The 19,143-nt window shown below is 38.2% G+C and overlaps 1 protein-coding gene across 2 annotated transcripts in view; it reads left to right on the forward strand.

Annotated features, from left to right (window-relative positions):
• Positions 1-19,143, forward strand: part of GLIS3 (GLIS family zinc finger 3) — a 521,896-nt gene that overhangs the window by 432,963 nt on the left and 69,790 nt on the right. For both annotated transcript variants that reach the window (XM_055122898.1, XM_055122891.1), the window contains one exon: positions 6,797-6,941. In XM_055122898.1, the coding sequence (XP_054978873.1) occupies positions 6,797-6,941 (145 nt within the window). The remainder of the gene's footprint in view (positions 1-6,796; positions 6,942-19,143) is intronic.

The raw sequence follows: 19,143 nt of genomic DNA on the forward strand, positions 1-19,143 counted from the left end.
GGTGTGGCCTAGAGGACATGTCTACCCCAGGTAGATGGAGGAATCACAATACAGAACCTCTTCCTGTCTTCCCCTTTGGGGACAGATTTTCTGATTAAGAGCAGAGCTTACTTGGAGAGGAACAATTTTTTTTTCTTGTATATGGCAAGGAAACTATTTCAAAGAGTCTCTCTGAAGTCCCACAATGGACTGGTGTGGGAAAAAATCCTAACGGGCAAAGTATTGCTGTGGGCCTGTTATTAATGACTTGGTCTCCTTGCCCAGAGCCTTGTAGTTTCTCTCCTGATATCCCAGAATTATCTCAGAGTCCATGAATCCAAAACCAAATTAAGTGTCCTCCAACCTCCTTTATCTATCCTTTGCTTAGTCAAACCTGTGACCCTCTTTGACTCCCCTTTTTATCGCCTGAGTGAGTTCCAGCTCACTCAGCTCTCCTGAAAATAAGTATTTAGCACACACACCCCAACACAACCCTGCCCCCTTCTCTGCTTCCCCCACTTCACGTACTGGGCGTTTCCTTTCTGGACTGTGGAAATAACCCTGTCAAAATTGTCCTCTCACCATCTTTCCACACAGTATCAGAGCAGTCTTTTTATAATATAAGACAAACCAGTTGGTTTCCTGACCACACCCTCCCACTGGCTTACAGTACAATGAAGTCAGTCATTAAGTCTTCACCGTTTAGAAACCAGATAACTGACAACCACTGGCTAATTCTTAAACCCCACACTCTTTCCTTTAGCCTCTTGCTCTGCTCCTTTCCACATTATTTATTTTCAGTACAGATCTGCTTCTTCCCCTTCTTAGGTTTTCTGTTCCATCTGCATAAAGTGTTGCATTGCTGCTCTTCCTTAAGCCTCAGCCCATAATATCCCTCCCTCACAACACCTTTCTCTGATCCATATCTAACATGGAAACACGAAATCCCAAAGGGAAGTGTGGAAACCAGAGAGAATGTTCAGGAACATATGGGATAAAGAAGGGAAACAAGGAAGAAACTGGGCGTCAGGTGACGAGTTAAAGGAAAACATGTATTTTCCTGGGGACTGGTACAACAAATGGCCATGATCAGTACCATTGCACCTCACTGTCTTGGGGCTACTGTGCATGTACTTAGGATGTGGAACTTTGCCAACAAAGTGTATCATGTCTTCCTTTCCTCAGCTTCATGTATTTGTTTTACTGGTCCAGATCCAAAGCAGGTAACAGAGATCTAGAGGAGAGGCCAGTGAAAATCAAACAACAGTGGTCCATTCGATTTTTCTATGTCACTTTCAGTGGAACTGGGGGACACTTTGTGTTTGTTCACTTAAAATAGATTCCCAGAGGAGCATGATGTCATTTTTTTTTATACTGGATAGTCAGCCAAATAAGGTTGGGCCTTTGACCTGCATGTTTGGTACCTGACTTATATTTAAAAGGTCCAAAGAATATAGGGGAAACCTGAGTTGTATGGTGGGGAAATGAAGAAGGTTGGGCTGGGTTACCTCAATCAACTACCAGTATAGTGGATCACTATCAAAGAGCCCAGCTTTGGGTTCTAAGACATGGAATCCAGGCCTAACCCTTCCCAGCTGGGTTATTCTAGCTGTCCTGTCTCTGAAATGGAAATCCTAATGGTATAGACCTTAGAGTTTATTTTGAGGGATGCACTTTTGGCAGTGATAGAAATAGCCCACTGGGTTGGAGTAACCTCGTCCTGATGAAAAGGGCAGCAGGTATCAAGGCATGGACTTTTGGCAGCTGCTCTCCTATCTCCAGCAAAAATATCAGCTAGTGAAGGACTGCTGACAGAAAGTCCTCAGGTTTCCCCATCTTTGAAGCTTGTGACCCCAACTCTCTTAACAATAATTTTAAAAATTAGTTACCCTCAATAGAGCTCATGGATTGGAGCGATAGCACAGCGGGTAGGGTGTTTGCCTTGTACGCAGCCAACCGGGGTTCGATTTCTCCATCCCTCTGGGAGAGCCCGGCAAGCTACTTAGTATCCCGCCTGCACGGCAGAACCTGGCAAGCTTCCCATGGCGTACTCAATATGCCAAAAACAGTAACAATTCTCACAATGGAGATGTTACTGGTGCCTGCTAGAGCAAATCGATGAGCACCAGGATGACAGTGATACAGTGAGTGATATATATATATATATATATATACACATATATATCATATCTATATGTGTATATATAATCATCATGAGCTACAGTTACAAAACTTTAATGTTTGAGTTTTAGTCATACAATGATCAAACGCCTGTCCCTCTACTAGTATACATTTTCTACCTCCAATGTCCCCAGTATCCCTCCCCTACCCCCGTCCTAGCCCTCCCTCTGCCTCCATGGCAGGCAGTTTCCCCCATACTCGCTCTCTACTTTGGGGCATTATGGTTTGCAATATAGATACTGCGAGGCCATCATGCTTGGTCCTTTATCTACTGTCAGCACACATCTCCCATCTGAACGACTCCTCCAGCCATCGATTTAGTGATCACTTCTCTAGCCCAGCTGCCTTCTCCCCCAGCTCATAAGGCTGATTTCCAACCATGGAGCAATTTTCCTGGTTTTTGTATCTACTCCCCTTGGATGTTAGATCGTTTGATCTTCAGAGATGACTGGCATGTTCATAAACATTTTAGATGCATCCCAAGAGTCTTCTTTTGTCCTAACAAAGTCGAGCACACTATGGGAAGTGTGTGTATGTTGTGGAGTAGAAATACAGCTTTTTCAAGGGGGTTGTGATGACTGTGCACTGTGGAATGCTCTTTCTTGCCTGACCTTCAATTATCAGTGTATAGTATTGACATCCAAATAACATTCTAATAGGATCTCTTTATAACTAGTCGGTTTCCCTAGAGAAACAAGTGCTCTCTCTCTCTCCTCTCTCTCATAGAGAGAGAGGAGAGAGAGAGAGGATAATGAATGAATGAAATTGATTTAAAGAATTTGTAACATTGTGAGAGTGACAGAATTTTTTACGGCAGGCAGGAACTGGTAGAAATGGAAATTGCTTACCTTTTTAAAGGAAGTTTCTTTTTTTAAAAAGGAAAACCTTACACTTTTGCTCTTAAAGCCTTTCACTGATTAGATGAAGGCCACCCAGACTGCAGAGAATCATTTTCTTCAATTAAAGTCAACTGACTATATTTGTTACTTCTATGTACAGAATTTCTTCACAGAAACACATAGTGAGAAATCTAATAATTGGATACAATAGTTCAGCCAAATTGATGTGTAAAACTAGCCACTACTGTATCCACAACCCACAGCCATTTAGAATCTCAAAGATTTACATTTGCAAGACCAAGTACCTATGAGACTGTGAATAATATGAGGCAAAGAGATGAACTTTCCTTAGTACTCAAGAATAAAGAATAAAAGTAATGGATTTCCATGCGTATAAAGGTGCCGGATGTTATGCAGCACAATATCCCTTTAAGTATATTAATAAATTTATTACCTTGGGTTAAATTTTGCTTCTTTTCTCAAATAACAAAAAAGGATAGATAAAAGCTAAGTCCTTTGCTAATATAAAGCAAGTATTAAGCTGGATTGAATATAGATGTATATATACTCAGTCACTGACTTGAATATATATATATATATTGAGTATATATACACATTCAATCCCAGACTGTGCTCACAATTTACTTCTGGCTCTGAGCTCAGGAATTACTCCCAGCAGGGTTCAGGACATCATATGTGATGCCAAGGAGTAAGGATCAAACTGCGTGCATGGCAAGTGCCTTCCTTACACTCTGGACCTCTCTCCAGCCTTGGATTGAATATTTTAACCTATTTATCCCTTTCAAATTATTTTTAAGACATGAAGCTCTTCTAACCATTTATTACTGTGGCTAATAAACAATGGTCATATGGCATTCATGTCTTTAAAAGAATTTAGTTTTTATAGATGTTTAAGTTCCACCATTCATCTCTTCTTTCCATAACCAGAGAAAATGAACTTGACTCTTTCTCAAGGGATTCTTAGGTTTCCAATGATTCTAAAAGTGTGGTTCCAGATGAAGAGCATCAGTATCACCTGAGGACTTGATCAGCATGCATCCTAGACCTACTGAATCTGCAGTTCTAGGAGGCCCTGCAGCGGATTCTGGTGGATGCAGAGAGTTGAGAACTTCACTTAGAGACCACCCCTCCCTGTTTCTTTTTATGTCCCTAGCAACTAAGAATATTCACTATGTTAAAATATACATTATGTAATTTGTTTCATATAAATGGATGTTTTTGCTCCAAATGAAAAACCATGTTTAATTGAAAGAGCTCCTTCCCGGGAGATTTGGCTTAGTGTCTCCTGCCTCACCCATGAGATAAATCCTGGACTAGAGAATGTTGAAAAGACTGAAATTATTGGGAAGACCTCCTTCTGGTCCATTAATCTAGGAAGCAGAAAAGGATACTGAAGTTACATATCTTTAGTATATTTCTATGCATATGGCCCTTCTTTGGAACTTTTGCTTAAGGTCCTCAAGGCTTCAATTTAAGAAGCACTTTCTAGAACCATGCCTAATCCCAGAAAAAAACAAATTAACTCTCACCACAAAGTCATATGGAATCATACTCTTGGAAAACATGAATAGTTGTTGAAGCTAAGGAAGAATTGCCTGCCTATGACTCCTGGAGTAACCATGGCCGTGAAATTTCTTGGAAAGACCTCATCAGTACCGATAACTGTAAAACTCTAGGGTAGATGGTAATAGAAAGCAGAGAGACATTCGTGTCTATGCTTACTAAAACATGTGGGTCCCAGATCACATTTTAACAATGGGAGATAAATTAAAAGTGATCACCAGAACTCATTCTAAGCCTTGATTTTTTTCCAGTTTTTCTTACGCTGCATGTGTTAGGTTAATACCAAAATAACAAACATACCTTCCAAAGGCCCTGAGAGGGTTAGACATTAACTCAGACAGTCTTGGTCAGAGATTCCAATATGGCAAAACTGAGGAAATTATTCTATTATTATGTCTCATTTACTACACATGTTAAGTGTTCCTTGTGCTAAGGGTCACTGCCATTTTTAAAGCTGGACAAATGTTTGTCTCAATATGAAATATTTGGTGATCCAAGAAATACCACTCTAAATTGTAACATACTGAGATCTTCTCCCCACCTCTGACGATGTTTGTCGTGCATGCATCTGATGTGAATGCAGATCAGAATCATTGGTTGGTATGCTGCTGACCCCAGCTCTCCCGATAAAAAAAAAAAGTCCATTGGTAGCGTTTACAAATTTTCTTGTTGAAAATATTGCACCACCACAAACCAATTTCAGGCTGACATCATTAATAAATCTTCCTTTATCCTTCTGACCACTTCCTCAGTATAATGTTTAAGATCAAATTATTTCAACTATAAGTCTTAGAAAATATTCCCAGATACCATCTAGAACGTTTATAGATGTTTAAAGTTTATGAATCGACTCCAGTCCTATCTCTAATGATTCAGTTTTGCCTATAAAAAGACAAAATCAATGGGACAGTAGAGATAGTACAGTAGTAAGGCGTTTGCATTGCACGCACCCAACCCTGCTTAAATACCTGGCATCCCATATGATCCCCAGAGCCTGCCAGAAGTGATTCCTGAGTGCAGAGCTAGGAGTAACCCTGCACACTACTAGCCCCAAAACAAAAGAGAGCAAAAAAAGACTCTTTTTAAACACTAAGATAATTATTTGCAATTTCTGTAACAGATTTCTGAATTTATAAGGCAGTATATTTTTTATACGAGAAGATGATTCATACTTCTCTGTAGCTAAATATTTCGTTATTATTTTTTTGCATTTCAATTAAATCACAATTTCTTTTCTTGCTAAGGATCTTTGTAGTGGTGCTTGAGGTCCTTAAGTAAGCATGGTAATACTCAGTCTCAAAGTGTTAGCCTGATGGTTCAGTGTTCCAGCTGGGGCAATACGTTGCTGCTGGGACCCAGTGGTGCTAGAGGCCACCATGGCTAAACCTGAAAGTGCCTAGGGGCTACCAGGGCTTCCCTGAGGTGTTCAGAGGTCATGTAGTGCCACGGATAGAACTCAGAGCCTTCATATTAAGGCAATTGCAGCAACTCCTTGAATGTCTTCTTGTTCTCTGCCACAAAGTTCTTTTTTTCATAAAAATATCTGATATCTTCACCTATCCTTATATCTTTTGTGGCTTGATTATTTTTAGATGTAACTATTTAATATGTAATTGTGTTACAGTGATCAAATGAAGCTCTAAATTGGTATTTTTTCCCCCATGTAACTTACTCTTGGGATTGTGTTGCTGCTAATGGCATCGGTTTTTCTTTTAATCATGTTCCATGCTAATTTCAAATTGAACTTGTATATTTTTCTCTCCTGTAAAATCTTTAGGCATAGAATCTCAATGGACATTTCTTAATTGTTTCTGAGATACTTTCACAATAGTATTTCTGTATTTTAAAGCACTTTCCAATCTGGACTAAATATCCTTGAGTTTATTTTTGTTATCACTACAAGCTCTGATAAGATACAGAGCAAATAAAAGGAAATATAATAGGAAGCTGGGTTCTCGAAGTGGAAATATCAAGCACTAAAGTCAAATCCGCCCCTAGCCACATTTTTCCTGAAGCACTTGCCAAACGTTATTAAGATTGGAGAAATGACCCTGTTATTGACTCGTTGTTAAACCCAATGCCTAAGCCATAGTCATTGTTTGATAAATATTCGTTGATTGGATTGCACTGTACTTTAGGACACGGTGTCTTTCCTGAAAGTAGTCCAAGGACCAACTTTCCATTCTCATTTGTCTTCTGTTTTCTTCTCTTAGTTGCGATCCAGCACAGAGCTCCATCCTGACCTGCTCACGGATTGTCTCACAGTGCAGCCCCTGCAGCCGGCCACTTCCCCAAGAGATGCTGCTGCTGATGGGGCAGTGGGATGCTCCCCAGGGCCGGGGCCTGACATCTATCCAGGTAATGCCAGTAAAGGCCAAGCCAATCACATCAACCATACCCTTTTATATAGTCTTTTAATGATGTTCAAGTGATGCTCACATGATAAAAATGTACAAAGTTTTATCTGCAATTTGCTTTGTCAGTGGTCAGCAAATTGTCCCTTCCCCACTCCCAGTTCTATCTATTGTTAAACTGAGTTTAAGAGCAGACTGTTTTCTTTCATAAAGAAACAGTCAAATAATGCATTCCTTCTTGTAGTTTGGGGACATCTGTCAAAAGTTCAACATCTCTAACCTTCCCAAGTACTTTAATTTTATTAGCTTGATTTGGACTCAAAGGAAATATTTGTCCCTTATGCAAGTACCAGGTTGATTATGTATTTCTTAATGGCACAATCATTGTCATCTTTGAATTTTTAAAAGAAAGCCCAGGTCTCTCAGAATTTGTTCACATCAGTAAACCAACTTGAAAAAAAATATCTTCTAAGTTTGTGAACCACTGAACAAAGGGGGTTGAAGGAGAATGGTGGGTGGGTGGTACACTCCCAGATCTGCTTCTTTCTTCCTGAATTTGAATAAGAGATGACTGTATTTTTTAAAAAATACAAGGGATTAATATGCAATAAGGAAGTTATTTTCCCATCTATATGTATTTTCTTAGCCTGGGTAAGTGCATTTTCCACTTGCTATAATGGTAACATTCTTGTGCAAATGTAATTGGTTATCAACCTTACATAAAGAAAGCTCTTACTGTCATACTATGATTATGAGAGAAAAAGTCCCACCAGCTTCACATTCTAGGCAATGGCAATTTTCTATTTTCTGTGTATTTCGAATCCTGCTACTAGCCTAATCTGATGCCATAGTCAGGTTTGGGAATGGGTTGGGTTATTTTTTCTTTTTAAAAACACAAATAAGCCATAAAAAATTAAGAACTTACTGGTGCAAAACAGTGTAGTAGAAGAAAGACACACTTGTACTGCTTCTTAAACTCAACAGTTCTCTATTGATCCAAATGCATGAGGATGGTTTGAAATATTTCAAAAAAATCTATTCATCAAGTCACACTTAATGTTGTTTCACTGTCAGTGGCACTCTCGTCAGACACTTAGGTACTTACTCTTAATGAAAACAAAGCTTCTGCTTTTGAGAAAACTTATTTGAAGGCTGATCAAATCTTCAGGGGTTACAGGAACAGATGCATGAAATAATGGCATTGTACAGAATTATCAACAAACATAACTATTTTGTGTTGTAAGTACATGTAAAAATGTGACTAGTTTTTATTTTGCCAAACAGACATAAAATCAATTAAAAATAAGCCTGATTTGAGAAATACTTTATGTGAACATTTATTCTAATAATCAAATTACCTATTTAAAGTAGCTTATATGGAGAACAGAGACTGTATAGTAGGTAAGGCGTTGCTGACGCACAGCTGACCCCAGTTTGATATGGTATTCCAAGAAATGCATCAAGAATATCTGTTAAGAGGCTGGAGCGATAGCACAGTGGGTAGGGCGTTTGCCTTGCACGTGGCCGACCCAGGTTCGATTCCCAGCATCCCATATGGTCCCCTGAGCACCACCAGGAGTAATTCCTGAGTGCAGAGCCAGGAGTAACCCCTGTGCATAGCCAGGTGTGACCCAAAAGGCAAAAAAAAAAAAAAGAATATCTGTTGAGTACTGATGAGTGTGCTCTTTCTGCAATTAGAAAAAATGAAATATCTTATAGAACCATTTCCAAGCTTTATTCATCCACAAATTCATAGTCTTATCTGGAACTCAATATTAAGAGTCAAAGCTAATAAGAGTTGGTTAAATAATGATGAACTAGTTTTGTTTCTGGTGATGAACTAGTCTTGTTGCATTCAATTGCCTTTGGGGAGTCATGAGATACATACCTAGAAAACATTAGTATCTTTGTTGTATATATAGCTTACAGCATAGGACACAATTTTTTAACTTAGGGACCATATATGTGTCTTGCTGGGTGTTTTTGTATATTTAGTAGTGTTTTCAATATGTAAGAGGTTTTAGTTTCAAACACTTTGTCATTATGAACATAATTCCCCTTTTTGTTCATGAAACTTTTCTACATTTTATGGTTAGAAAATATTTTGAATACAGCTTTGAGCCTTCAGCTATGGCAGGTGAGTTGCCATATTGGGCAAGGTACCTAAGTGGCACAGCCTCTCCAAACTTTCTTTAGATTGGCTATTATTGTATACATTTCTGGAAACCTTGAACACAGGCAGATAGCCATCTTGCCCAACCTTGTTCCTGGAATTTTATTTCTCAGGTTAATTTATAAATGAATATTTGGCTTCCCTACTTTTTAAAAAATTCCCATTTCCCTTGGTTTTTTTTTTCTTCTTTATTTTCACTCTTTCTAGAAAGTTGAGTATGTCTTTTGTGTTGCTGAACCCAGAACAGCATCGGCCAGAAAGAAGCACTAAAAAGCAAAAATGTTAATCCTTTCTTTTAAAGTTCTATAAATGCACTTGCCAGGAGCACATGTTCACACCAGTTTCAGACCTGTGCTAAAGATCTATGGAAAGAAGCCAAACAGACAAAAATGCCAAGGGAAAGGAAGCTGTTCATCAATTAGTTAAATATAAAATCATAAGTGTTAAGGCAATTTCATGAAGATTAAGACTTGGCTAAGTGGCTAAAGTACTTGGACTTATTTCCTTTACATTCTATTATACAAAATTGAGACAATATTTGTTTAATGATTGTGAAGCACTTATACCTTAAAGTGCTAGTAAATGGATTTATCATAAAAATATTTTGATAGAAACCTGTTGAGTACACAGGGGATAGGATCAGAAGCAGTTAAATCATGATTTCTTATAGACGCCACAGTGATTAAGGATTCAGGCTTTTTGAATACCTTGAAGATACCATAGTTTTATAATGGAAATTTTTAGTGGCTTGGAGACAGTGATTTGTTAAGAGTACAGGAAAAAATAGTTTGCAGACCATTAAGATGAAGGGAGAAGATAGCAATTCTGACACATACAAATATTGCAAATCTTCTAATATGTTGAATTATTTTATTGAAATACACTTTCAGGTTGGTAAGACAGAGCTTGATTGGAAGAGATTGCCTGAAAAGACTTTGATTTTTGTGGAGAAAACAGCGCCCAAGGTTGAAACAGCTAATATCACTTGAGGCCAAGCTCAGGATAGCTTTAAATTGAGGTGTTTACTTGTCTGCTATTCTGAAAATCCTGAGACTTCACAGGCCTGTTCCTGAGGTAACTTGAGAGCAATTTTGTGACCAAACTAGAAACCCAGGGCAGTGATGAGCAATTCGCTCAAGATGGCTTACTTATATTTTCTGCCCTTTTGTTCAGATGTTTTATACCCCCAGATAATGTTCCAGGCCACTCTGTAAATTTAGGTGATTTATCTGATAATCTAGGGGAAAGCATTTGATAACCAGTAGAGCAAGGTGTGAATGCCACTTTCAAGGCTTAATGACTGTACAGATCTTGTCAGCTCCCTTGATGAACTATTGAAGCAAGTAAGCCTACAGATACTGAGGTAGTGAGTCTGCAATATCTCGGACAGCCTGTATCAGTGTCTGGTCATGGCAGAGTCCAAGGCACTAACAAAGAATGCTCAGTGGAAGAAAGCCTGCCCTGTGGATAATCACAAAAATTATGACTCCTTCCAAACTCAGTCCACAATTCACAGTCAACAAAATATGACCTTTGCAAGGCCTTACCTGTGAGGACACTGAGCATTTCTAGTTAGATGAAACCTCTGTGGTTGATATTTTTGAGTCAAATGAAGAGTCAACACAACAATATAAGGACATTAGCAGGAATAAGGGAATTTTATTGGTAGCACTTCCACAGAGTTATAAAATAACTAGTGTTGTTAGCTGGTATTTACAAATCCTGTTTAGTATCCTAATTGTAAATATAGCCTAAAAATTTTGAGAGAAAACAGTAAATGCTATGTTCAGATATTACAGGGAATGACAGAAGAAAAACAAAGACTTTTTAGAGTACACAGAAAATTTGGAAACCATATATTGTTGTTCTCCTCTCTTTGCCCACTCTTTCAGGAAATGAAAACTTCTCTCAAAATACCATGTTTTATAATGAATAGTACCATATTAAATGTATAATGAATTTAACATGCTTTATGAAATGGCTAATGTTTCATTTTAATGTAATTTTATGGATTATGTTTTTAATACATTTTCTACTCTCCTAAAATGAGTATATGTGCTATCCTGGTACAGCTTTCAGAGTTGTAAGACTGTTAGCAATAGGTTCATATAAAGTGCCTCATAGAGTCTGTTGTCAAAAAGTGGTTGTTAATTTATGACTTTATAGGAAGACCTAATTTAGCACACAAATTTTGCAGTAAGTTAAATTTTATAGGAGAGCTATAAAGATCCAATAATGTGATTGATATGAAAGTTCTTAATAAGGTCACTGTCATCCCGTTGCTCATCGATTTGCTCAAGCAGGCACCAGTAACATCTCTATTGTGAGACTTGTTGTTACTGTTTTTGGCATATTGAATATGCCACAGGGAGCTTGCCAGGCTCTGCCATGCGGGCTAGATACTCTTAATAGCTTGCCGGACTCTCCGAGAGGGGCGGAGGAATCGAACCCAGGTCGGCCACGTGCAAGGCCTACCCACTGTTCTATCGCTCCAGCTGTAAAGCACAAAGACTAGAGCACAGCAGGTAGGCTCTGCCTTACACATGACAGCCCAGGTTTCATGCCAACACCCATATGGTTCTCCAAGCTCCACCAGGAATGATCCCAGAACACAGAACCCGACTGTGCAACCCACCCCCCTCCCCTGAAAAAAAAAAGATATAGTACTTATAAAAATGCAATAGTTATTACTTGCCATTATCATCAAAAGCACTGTTCTGTGTGAATTCATCAGAGGTGATAAAGAGCTTCAATAACTTGTATTTGTTAGTGAATAGAAGAGGCTGGAGATGTGGGATACTGAAGAGATTTAAAAGGAAACATTTGACTCTAATATCTTTCTCGTGATTTTCCTGAGTTGTCCTGAGTTGCTGAAAAAATCTTGTACTATTGTTATAAACATCTGAATCTGGTTTGTCCATCAGGTTGGATTGGAGATTCAGTAAAGGTAGGAAATTTCTCTCGCAAGCTATTCTTTAAGTCTAGCTTAATGCGGGGCCTCCAGGAACTTGTGTCAGTTTTTCAGTGTGCATTGAACCACCTGAAGGCTTGTGAAAATACAGAGTGCTGAACTCCACCGCATTCACAGTTCTATTGAATTCTGATTCAATAAAACAGAGTGAGCCACAAGAATTTCTATTTCTGCCAGGTGTTACTAATAAGTTCTCAGGTGACACTGTGAGCTGCTGGCCCAGGACCTGGTTAGCAGGAAAACTAGTGCTGTGGATCATAAAATGTGAAACTATGACTTCAAGCAAACTTTGAGTAGACTTTTGACTTGTGGAAGTTCCAATAATAATTTAAACTGGATGGGACCGGTGGACTGGGGAGGAGAATTAATTTGCAATATGTACATATGTGGTAATATGCAAATATTAATATTTATTCCTGTTAATATATATGCATTGGACTGGAGTGATAGCACAGTGGGTAGGGCATTTGCCTTGCACGCAACTGACCCGGGTTTGGTTACTCCGTCCCTGTTGGAGAGCCCGGCAAGCTACTGAGAGTATCCCTCCCACATGGCAGAACTTGGCAAGCTACCCATGGTGTATTCGATATGACAAAAACAGTAACAAGCCTCACAATGGAGACATTACTGGTGCCCGCTTGAGCAAATCGATGAACAATGGGACTACAGTGCTACCATAATTTGCAAAGCTATTAATAGATTTTCAGGGTTGAAGAGATAATTCAGCAGGTAAGGCACTTGCCTTGCATGAGGCCAAAATGACTTCAGTCCTCAACATCATATTATGATCCCCTGAGCACCTCTAGTAGTGATTCCAGAGCAAGAGACCGAAGTAAGCCCTGAACAATGCAAGTGTGCCTCCCACCCAAAGGGTGGATGGATAGATAGATAGATAGATAGATAGATAGATAGATAGATAGATAGATAGATAGATAGATAGATAGATAGAAGAATGATAGAGTTAGTTTCAGGCATACAATGTTCCAGCTCCAAACTGAACACCAATGTCAGCTGCCCTCCATCAGTGTCCCAGTGTTCCCACCCACTCACTACCCTACCCCCTTAGCAACCTCATATCTTAAATTTAATTGTTGCCATCCATATCACATGTGTATAGTTGTGTTAGCTTTTATGGTCTTGATTCATAAAATTACTTCATCTTTATACTATCCAGGTGTCCCAGACCCCTGATCAGTGCCCCTATTTTACCATCAGTATGCCTCCTCTTTTTCTCTGCCTCCTGCCTGCTCAATTCAGGGCCAGTGGGTTTAGCCTCATAAGATATCATCTATTCCCTTGTTTGTTACTCTGTGAAGCACAGATATGGGGATGATCCATACTTGTCCTCTCTCTGTCTTGCTTTGATTAACATGACACTCTCCAATTCTATCCAAGTTACAGTGAAGTGAATGATTTCTTCTTTTATTGTGTCTGCATAGTATTGCATAGCAGTTGTCTTAGCTGTCTTACAATTTTATATGTCAGTTATGCCTCAATAAGTAGAAAATATTTTTTTAAGTAGAAAATATTTTAAAGTATGTTTTCTTTCTTTCTTTCTTTCTTTCTTTCTTTCTTTCTTTCTTTCTTTCTTTCTTTCTTTCTTTCTTTCTTTCTTTCTTTCTTTCTTTCTTTCTTTCTTTCTTTCTTTCTTTCTTTATTACTTTTTGGGTCACACCCGGCGATGCTCAGAGGTTACTCCTGGCTCTGCACTCAGGAATTACTCCCGGTGGTGCTTGGGGCACCATATGGGATGCTGGGAATTGAACCCAGGTCAGCCTCTGTTTGCAAGGCAAACGCCCTACCCGCTGTGCTATCACTCCAGCCCCTTAAAGTATGTTTTAAATGGAGGAAAATTCTCATGAAAATGATGTGATGTATCTCTGCCTACAAAAGATAATTTTGTGATATCATTGATAGTCTATGTTTACAATGGCAAATAGAATAATGCTTCTCTAGTTCTTAAAATTAAATAATCACAAAGCTAATTAATCAAATAATGAAAAACATTGGTCTGCAGTATTTCTGTTTTTCTCAATGGAAAATCTGTAGATGATATTAAACTTATCCTACACCAATTTTATAATGCCATTGCTTATATTTTGATTAAGAATGAGATCTTATAACCACCCAACCGAAGAAAATTAAAATCCTGATTCCAGCCAGCAACGGGCACTTTTGTATCTACAAAGCTAATGTTAATGACTTTCTATGTTTGCAATCTGCTTAATTTGGTGCTCCAATTTTCTATATCCACTTATTGCCTTGTATTCATGTTAGTTTTTCACGCAAGATTAAGCTGAATTACTCAGTTTTACATCATGTACAAGTTTATGCTGTAAAAATATTTCTGTGAGTGAGCAAAACACATTTCATAAAATAGGAAAAGAAAGTAAAGCTGGGAAACTGTTGTTTTATTCCCATTGGGCAAAAGTTTGGTTATTTATATTTAATTTTTTCTCCTTTTCCTCATTTTATTTTTCTGGCATTCAGATAAGGTGTGAGAAGGAAAGGTTATATCTTCATTGAAGTGAATCCCAAGCTGGTTTTAGGAAACAGGTGGATGCTAGACAGACAAATTCATATTAGAATTTCTGGATGTGGGGTTAATAGCTTTGTGATTAGGAAGGTAGGGGCCAAACTTCTGAGTTTTGGTTCTGAAATTTTGTTCAACTGAGCTTCCTTCAAAGAGAACAAAGTAGCTTTTTTTTTCATGTTAAAAAATTAAGAAGTAAAGTTTACATTTTAGGCTTTTAGTAGTCAGAGTGAACACTTATTTCTCTTACCTGAATGAGAACTGCAAAAAATATTAAAAATAAAATAAAAGGTTTAAGTGAAGGACATTCCTGAAATAACTTGACTATTACTTGTCATGTTTTGCCATTAATAGTAATGAGAACATAATGCACCAGGAATTTTAAAAGAAAGATATTTTTATAGAATTGACTAATTCCAGAAGACCAGTAGTACTGACCCCAGAATCAGCTTTTTCAGTAATTTCTTAAATATTGTTACTCTTTTCAGGGCTTGGCTGTAGTGCCAGTATTTAATGATGCCTAAGAGCAGGCATTGATTTTAAGTTACATATGCAAATGTCAAACACTAGCCTCACCTTCAGGACACTTATTTCTGCTTCAGTCTTCAACTTGACTTCATTTCTGTTATCCCCAGAAAATTCAGCATATCTGTGAGCCTCTGTTTTCTTCTCTGATACCCATCAATTCTAATTTCAGAGTTTAGTCTTCCTCTAGTAAGAGTGGATAATACCTCCTAAGTTATATTGCTAACCATATTTTATATAATTCATTGGCCATCTGGGTATCTAATCTGTCTAAATAGAACATATTTAGATAAATAGAACATTTGCAAATAGAGATGCTACTTCTTCCAACTCAAGTGTACTTCCCTTTTATTGACATCATTTTGTGAATTAAACGTCAGTGTGCTTATCACATATTAAATGTTCAACCTCCACTAACCATTGTTGTAACTACTTTTATCTAAATATCAAGAAAAATACATGTTATGACTTTCTAAGACAGATACTGGAACAGGTGTCTCATTATCCATCACCACCATTTTCTTAATAGAAAAAGGATAAAATGTGAATACCTGAATGAGTTGAAAACCTTAATCTGTATCACTTAGATAATAGAAAATTAAAATAAGTTTCTTCTGTAAAATCTTGAGTAATTTTCCCACATAGCATCTTATAATTAAAAAATAGACTGTGGGTCTCTAAAGAAAAGCATTTTGAATCAGAAACGCATCACTTGATGAAATGGAAAGGGCTACTAAAAACAATGAGGTTGAAATTGTATTTTGATGGGTACTAGAGTTTCTGTGTTCAAGAAGGTCAGTATTTTGTTGTTTTTTTCTTTTTAAATTTTCAGAAAGAGTATGCAAAAATAATGTGGGACTTGATCTAAGTTCCAATTCCAGCTTCCCAGTTATTAGGTACTTAGTTTGGGTAGGTTCTTTTACTTCTTATATAAAATGGGTGGTAATAATACTGATCTTCTAGGATGGTTATGAGAGTTGAGACAGTGGAAACAGATTTCATACACTCCTTCAGCTGATAAAGGTTCAATTGCTGGTCCTTTCTTTTCCTCCTTTCTCATTGTTTAAAAGCTTAGAGAATTACTCATGAACCAAGTGGATAACTGTAACAGGGAACAGAACACCTTCTAGCCATTATTTTTAGTACTGGATGCTCCTACTTGGAATTCAGAAATAGCTGTCCTGAGATAAAGTGTTTCTTCCAAAAAGGTTTCAACTCAAGATGAGGACTCGGAATTCCCATATTCTAAGGCTCATTTTAAGATCTGAAAATTAGACATGTGCTTTTTTCTGTTGCATGAGAAGTAGAATATGCTTAAATTGGTCGTACAGAGTGCCTGGCTGAAAAAATGAACTTAATCAGCAGTGAATCAGCAAAGGTGAGGAAAATAGATGAAGGAATTAAGTTTGATGGCCTTGCCCAACATAGTTTACAGCCTTTATGTTGGCCTTCTGAGGCATAACCTTGGTGCCTCCTAATGTTGTTTTGTAAATAGAGTCTTCCAGGTTATATTATTTTTCTCAAAATATAGTTCAAGCTGTCTAGAAAACTATCCTTGACCATTTGCTTAACACAAGTCTTGTCTCATGTTTCCAAAACTATCTCCTAGTCATTTCATGATGGTTCTTAATAACGCACATAAAATAGATATTTATCATACCAAGGGAAAAATCTGGCCTCCTGGCTTCCTGTGTCTCATTGACATGAGAACTAGGGATGACTTTAAATATAAAATGTAAATATGATATATTGTTATTATTTTGTAAGGACCAAAAAATTAAGGACTTTCTCAGAATTTTGTCTGCAGAGCTTGACATCATATGGATCTTTATGGAAGAGTTTTTCTAAAGAGACTATGACATTCATGAATTTGATCAAAATTTTAAGTTAAAGTTGATCTAGCACAAGACCAACATAACTTAGATCGCCAGTACCTCATACAGTTCCCAAGCCTGCCAGGAATAACCCAACCCAACCCCTGATTCTATAAATAAAAATAGACTATTGATTCTCACTATGTTTTTTATTTTAAATAATCAGTACTTTTCTAGCCCGTGGTTTTGCACTGCTTATTATTAAGCAGTACAAAATCAGAGGCATTCTATAGCTACTCCACTGTAGCTGTGACAAGCAGACATCTGCAGAGACTCCCTGGATAGTGGGGGTAGAATATGAGATCTGATCCATGGTGATCTTCCCACTGAGGAAAAGCTACAGAAGTCAGAGAAGACTCAGTTCTAGTTCTAATGAGACCACGGTCAGCCAAATTATGAGGTGGAACAGTCAATTTTATTATACCTAAGTTTTATTTTTTTTCCTTAAAAAGAGTCTCAAAATCTTTGTATAGGCTGTCTACACTGAGAGCCCCCTCAGAGGAGGGCGGGTTGAGCTTCCCTCCCTGCCCCAAACAGAGCCCCGGCAGCTGAAAACCTCCAGAACCCAGCTGCAGCCATGCTCAAGGCCACTCTCCACATGCTCAGACAAGCCTCACACATGAAGGAACTGGCAGAGGAACGTTTGCCTTGTACTTAACCCCTGTGCATTGTCGGGTGTAACTCAAAAAGAAAAAAAAAAAGAAAAAAGAAAAGAGAGGTATGCGGGACCCAGGGCTGAGATCTCCAAGCCTGCTCAGAGCGAGACTGGGCCTCCTTCACCCAGATCCCCAGTTTTCCTGTAGCTTGGCAGTCACACCCACAAACTGCTCCCAGTGCCATGTAATCTCATCAATATCCAAGATCCTGAGATTATAAAACAAAGCTTCTGGAAGAGAGCAATACAGAATATCGCAGGGCAGAGCCTGGCAAGCTACCCGTGGAGTATTCGATATGCCAAAAATAGTAAAAATAATGGGCCTCATTCCACTAACCCTGAATGCAATAGGGACGAATAGAGATGTTACTGGTGCCATTCGAGCAAATTGATGAGCAATGGGATGACAGTAACACAGTGTTTTCTAAATTCAGGTCTCTTGTAGATGTATATTAATCTGTGTCCAGGAGAAAAACAAAAGATAGAAATACCAATCTTTACAGTCCCATTTAGTCACACTCCAATACAAAGGATGCTTACTTCCTCAAAGTGAAATTTTCCTTCAAAGTATATTTTCTTCTCACAACTAATGTAATGTTAGTGATAAGAACTAATAAACACCTAAAAGAAGAGTAAGAAGACAAAATTAAAATAAAGAGGAAAAGGGATTCTGGAGTCAGGGGGAGAAAAAATTTAATTAAATTAATTTTTTTTCAAATTAATCTGATTTTTTTGTTAAGTGAAATGAGTCAGAAAGAGAGGGATAGACATAGAAAGATTGCACTCATCTGTGGGATATAAAGTAACAGAATGGGAGACTAACACCCAAGAGTAGTAGAGATAAAGACCAGGAGGTCTGCTCCACGGCTTGGAAACCGGCCTCACATGCTGGAGGAAAAGGCAGCTCAGATAGAGAAGGGAACACCAAGTAAAGGATATTAGAAAGACCTATTTGGGTTGAAAGCTATGTGCCGAAAGTAGACTATAGACCAAATGCGATGGCCATTCAGTATCTCTGTTGCAAACCACAACACCTGAAAGGCGAGAGAACAAAAGGGAATGCCCTGCCCTGCCGCAGAGGCAGGGTGGGGTGGTAGGGGATAGGGTGGGGGTGGTGGGAGTGATACTGGGAACATCGGTGGAGGAGAATGGCCACTGGTGGAGGGATGGGTAACTGATCACTATATGACTGAAATGCAAACACAAAAGTTTCTAAGTTTGTAACTGCACCTCACGGTGATTCACTAATAAAAAAAAAATTAAAAATTAATGTGATTTTTGTCCAATATTAGTAGTAATTGCAGACTTTGATTCTCCAATGCAGAATAATTCCCTCAAAAAACTTTTAGTACTCTATTTTTATAAAGAACAGAGAGGTTTGGGGGCTGGAGTGATAACACAGAAGGTAGGGCGTTTGCCTTGCACTTAACCCCTGTGCATTGTCAGGTATGACTCACAAAGAAAAAAAAAAAAGA

Source organism: Sorex araneus, chromosome 1, assembly GCF_027595985.1.
Source record: "Sorex araneus isolate mSorAra2 chromosome 1, mSorAra2.pri, whole genome shotgun sequence".
Lineage (NCBI taxonomy): Eukaryota > Metazoa > Chordata > Mammalia > Eulipotyphla > Soricidae > Sorex > Sorex araneus.